Source organism: Sander vitreus, chromosome 4 (assembly GCF_031162955.1).
Source record: "Sander vitreus isolate 19-12246 chromosome 4, sanVit1, whole genome shotgun sequence".
Taxonomy (NCBI): domain Eukaryota; kingdom Metazoa; phylum Chordata; class Actinopteri; order Perciformes; family Percidae; genus Sander; species Sander vitreus.
In genome coordinates this window covers 65,001-70,000 of record NC_135858.1, presented here as the reverse complement: position 1 = coordinate 70,000, position 5,000 = coordinate 65,001, and the positions used below count along the sequence as shown (strand labels likewise).

At 46.3% G+C, this 5,000-nt stretch overlaps 1 protein-coding gene across 1 annotated transcript in view; it reads right to left on the bottom strand.

The window, feature by feature from the left end:
• The window catches only part of ccdc66 (coiled-coil domain containing 66), a 29,874-nt gene that overhangs the window by 11,285 nt on the left and 13,589 nt on the right, over positions 1-5,000 (bottom strand). The window contains 4 exon segments of the mRNA XM_078249483.1: positions 380-630; positions 1,375-1,509; positions 3,178-3,270; positions 4,580-4,686. Coding sequence (XP_078105609.1) covers positions 380-630; positions 1,375-1,509; positions 3,178-3,270; positions 4,580-4,686 — 586 coding nt within the window.

Sequence of the window (5,000 nt, the reverse complement as noted above, 5' to 3'; positions counted from 1 at the left end):
ATACCCCCACATCATCACATACCCATCACCATATCCCCCCCATCATCACATACCCTTCACCATACCCCCACATCATCACATACCCCTTCACCATACCCCCCCCATCATCACATACCCTTCACCATACCCCCCACATCATCACATACCCTTCACCATACCCCCCCCATCATCACATACCCTTCACCATACCCCCCCATCATCACATACCCTTCACCATACCCCCCCATCATGCCAGTTTCAATGCTTTCGAGCTAGCTACACGCTGAAAATGACTCAAAATCAACTCAAATGTCATCGACAGGAAATTATGTTTGACTTTACAGACACATTTCCATAAACTGTACCTCCTGCCCTCTCATCTTTCAGTCCTCCCTCCTACCTGGCTCTGGTTGGGTATCCACTGGTCGTATCTATGCTGGCTCCGCCTACACTTTCTGCTCCACAGCTGCTCGTGGCCTCCCAGACCAGGGACAGGCTGGACGAGGGCTCCCACTCCCCTCGCTCAGAGCCATTGGACGGCGCTGGAGGTGGAGCTGACGGGGCTGACAGAGCTGACGGAGCTGCAGTCTGGACAGGAGGCCGTCTCTGCAGCGAGTCAAAGTGTGTAGCCCAGAGCTCATGGTCCTCTTTCTGCAGAGACACGTTCAAAAAATAAAGCAATAAACATGAAACACAGTGAAACATTAACATGTCTCTACTGTACCTGGCTCTGGTCTCTACTGTATCTCTACTGTACCTGTCTCTGGTCTCTACTGTATCTCTACTGTACCTGGCTCTGGTCTCTACTGTGTCTCTACTGTACCTGTCTCTGGTCTCTACTGTGTCTCTACTGTACCTGGCTCTGGTCTCTACTGTATCTCTACTGTACCTGGCTCTGGTCTCTACTGTGTCTCTACTGTACCTGGCTCTGGTCTCTACTGTGTCTCTACTGTACCTGGCTCTGGTCTCTACTGTATCTCTACTGTACCTGTCTCTGGTCTCTACTGTATCTCTACTGTACCTGGCTCTGGTCTCTACTGTATCTCTACTGTACCTGGCTCTGGTCTCTACTGTGTCTCTACTGTACCTGTCTCTGGTCTCTCCTGTGTCTCTACTGTACCTGGCTCTGGTCTCTACTGTATCTCTACTGTACCTGGCTCTGGTCTCTACTGTGTCTCTACTGTACCTGGCTCTGGTCTCTACTGTATCTCTACTGTACCTGGCTCTGGTCTCTACTGTACCTGTCTCTGGTCTCTACTGTATCTCTACTGTACCTGGCTCTGGTCTCTACTGTACCTGGCTCTGGTCTCTACTGTATCTCTACTGTGTCTCTACTGTACCTGTCTCTGGTCTCTACTGTGTCTCTACTGTACCTGTCTCTGGTCTCTACTGTACCTGGTTCTGCAGCAGTTTTTCTCGTCTCCTGCGTTCACTCGTCTCCTCTCTCTGTTGGTCCAGCTCTTCCAGCCAGCGTCTCCTCTGCTCCTCTCTCCTCTCGACAGTCAGCACCTCCTCCATCGGGGTCACTTCCTTCAGAGACAACACAGTTTGGGATGTTTGATCAAATTTAAAGGTCCAAGGATGCTTTTATATAGACCTTAGTGGTCCCCTAATACTGTATCTGAAGTCTCTTAATATAGACCTTAGTGGTCCCCTAATACTGTATCTGAAGTCTCTTTTATATAGACCTTAGTGGTCCCCTAATACTGTATCTGAAGTCTCTTTTATATAGACCTTAGTGGTCCCCTAATACTGTATCTGAAGTTTCTTAATATAGACCTTAGTGGTCCCCTAATACTGTATCTGAAGTCTCTTTTATATAGACCTTAGTGGTCCCCTAATACTGTATTTGAAGTCTCTTTTATATAGACCTTAGTGGTCCCCTAATACTGTATCTGAAGTCTCTTTTATATAGACCTTAGTGGTCCCCTAATACTGTATCTGAAGTCTCTTTTATATAGGCCTTAGTGGTCCCCTAATACTGTATCTGAAGTCTCTTTTTATATAGACCTTAGTGGTCCCCTAATACTGTATCTGAAGTCTCTTTTTATATAGACCTTAGTGGTCCCCTAATACTGTATCTGAAGTCTCTTTTATATAGACCTTAGTGGTCCCCTAATACTGTATCTGAAGTCTCTTTTATATAGACCTTAGTTCCCTGGTTGGGCAAAGCAGAGAAAGGGGAGGTAACCTTTCCCCTTATGACGTCATAAAGGGAAGAGTCCAGATCGGCCCATCTGAGCTTTCATTTTCTCAAAGGCAGAGCAGGATACCCAGGGCTCGGTTTACACCTATCACCATTTCTAGCCACTGGGGGACCATAGGCAGGCTGGGGGAACTCACATTAATGTTAAAAAAAAACCTCATAAAAGGGACATTTTCATGCCATGGGACTTTTAAATCTGCCGGGTTGGGTCAGTGGGTAGAGCAGGCGCACATATACTGAGAGGCTTATGCTTCAACACAGAGGTCCAGGGTTCGAGTCTGACCTGTGACAATTTCCTGCATGTCTCCCCCTCTCTCTCCCCTTTCTCACTTAGCTGTCCTGTCAAAAAAAACATTTTTTATCTGTGGCACAGAGGAATAACATATCAGGCTTAGGACACACAGATGAGGAGAGTAAACGATTACCATACAGGTGATTTTACTGGAGCTGAGAAACTCCAGCTGAAATCTACTCCTCTCTGTGTGTCACTTGGTGCCTTTATGTTCACTTCGGTAACATGGTTATTGTCGGCTTTCTGCAGTAACCCGATTTCCTTGGAAAGAACCAATGAAATGCCTCCTACCTACCCCTACCCCTGCTATGTATGGACCTGAACTCCATGCGCATCGTCGCTGCATTGCTAACAGTAGCTTGGCGTTATATGGGGTTAGATGGAGCCAAGAGGAGATGCTACTTTTACATTTTGCTAGCTTTTCAAAATGACCAACCTTGCCTTTAACTAATTTCCATTTTTACTGGAGAAAAGTCATTTCTTTATCATGTTTCTAACATGTTAGCATGTGCAGGAAAAGAGTTGAGAGTGTGTCAGCAGCGTGGAGGGATGAAAGAAAGAAAGAAAGAAAGTACTGTCTCCTGGTGCCATCCAGGCTTGATCAGGTTTGTGTTCACTTGAATGAAGAATCAAACAGAAAGGAGGAAAAGCTGCAGTGTGCAGATATGCTGCTCAGTTTTACTTCACAGATCAGATATACCCCGAGTCTGAGGCTGGATCTGATGGCTGCAGGCTGATCTCTGTAGCTGACGGAGCTCTGAACTGAGACCACACTCTCTGTGTCCTCCGCAGCCTGAAACACACACACACACACACACACAACAAATCTGATCAATGCATGTTTCATAAACCAAACACTATACCTCATTATGTTTCATAATATTCAACACAGAAATGTGGCAATTGTTTCTCCCACATCAAAAGTTATTAGTAGGAAAAGACAGAAAAGAAAAAGTGGATTTCTTCTGTGTTTAAACATTAAATGTAGGATTAAATTCAAGATCTTCCACCTTCTCTATAAGGCTTAAAATAATCTTGCTCCAGAGTATATTAGTGAACTACTACAGGATTATTTTAGCAGGGGGGGCAGGTCCGCACTCCCCCCCCATGAAATGGATCTGACACTTCACTGCAACACAGACTAATAGTTATCCTCGTGTGTCCGCGCTATTCTCCGACATGCTCTCTAACAATGCAGCTCTATTTCTGATACCGTGGGGGGGCCGCCACAGTCAAATCAACATAGAGGAAACACTGTACTAATGTCGTATACCCCTGCTAGGCCCCTCAAATCCCCTGAACAGGGCCAACGAAAACACAAGGGGCCTGTGTGTTTGCTGTCCTGGGGCCCAGCCTGTGGAACCCTCTCCCCCTGGGAGTCAGGTCAGCAGACTCTGGGACGTCCTAAATCACAGCTGAAGATCTTTTTGTGCTTGAGTCATGTACTGTATTTGGAGTTGTGATGCTTTGATTTAGTTTTGTGTTCATTGTGCTATTTCCTCCCGTTGTATTGCTTGTGTTGTAATCTTCTTTTGTTCTTTCATCCTTTTGTAAAGCAGTAATTGGTAATCTAGGTTTTGAAAGGTGCTATTAGCCTGGATGCTAGCTGACTTCAGCTCCGCCCACAACATTTGAGGTCGGGAAGTTCGGTCTGGACTTGATCCGTTGTGGAGCAACTATGCTCCAACCAGAGCTGTTGTCAGGGCGGGCTTCATACGATGATACGCCCAAAAGCACGGTAAGGTTATATGGTGGAGAGAGATAGAGAGAGACTGAAGAGAGAGAGGCCCAGCGGTGTTAGAATAAAGCACGTAAGGTTATACGGTGGAGAGAGATAGAGAGAGACTGAAGAGAGAGAGGCCCAGCGGTGTTAGAACAAAGCCGTGAATCAGAGAAATAAAACGCCGGTCAGACTGACTACTAGTTTGGGTGATGTCATTTTCTTTAGTCTGTGGCCCAACTGGTAAATTAGGACTTCAAGCTAACGTTAGTGAAAGTGTTGACATATGAAAACATCAGCGGTCATCTTTTTCACACGGTGACGAAAACAACCAACAAAGTGAAACTTTTAAAGATCAAAAGGTGAAATATCTCTGCCGTACCTGGAGTCTGCCGGGAGACGAACACTGCTGCTGGAGCTGCTGCTGCTGGAGCTGCTGCTGCTGGAGCTGCTGCTGCTGGAGCTGCTGCTTCAGTGCAACTTGTTCATCTAACACACACACACACACACACACACACAGGTACACACACACACACACAGACACACACACACACACACAGACACAAACAGACACAAACAGACACAAACAGACAGACACACACACACACACACACACACACACAGACACAAACAGACAGACACACACACACACACACACACACACACACACAGACACAAACAGACAGACACACACACACACACACACAGGTACACACACACACACACAGACACACACACACACACACATCACCCACACACACACACACACAGACACACACACACACAGACACAAACAGACACAA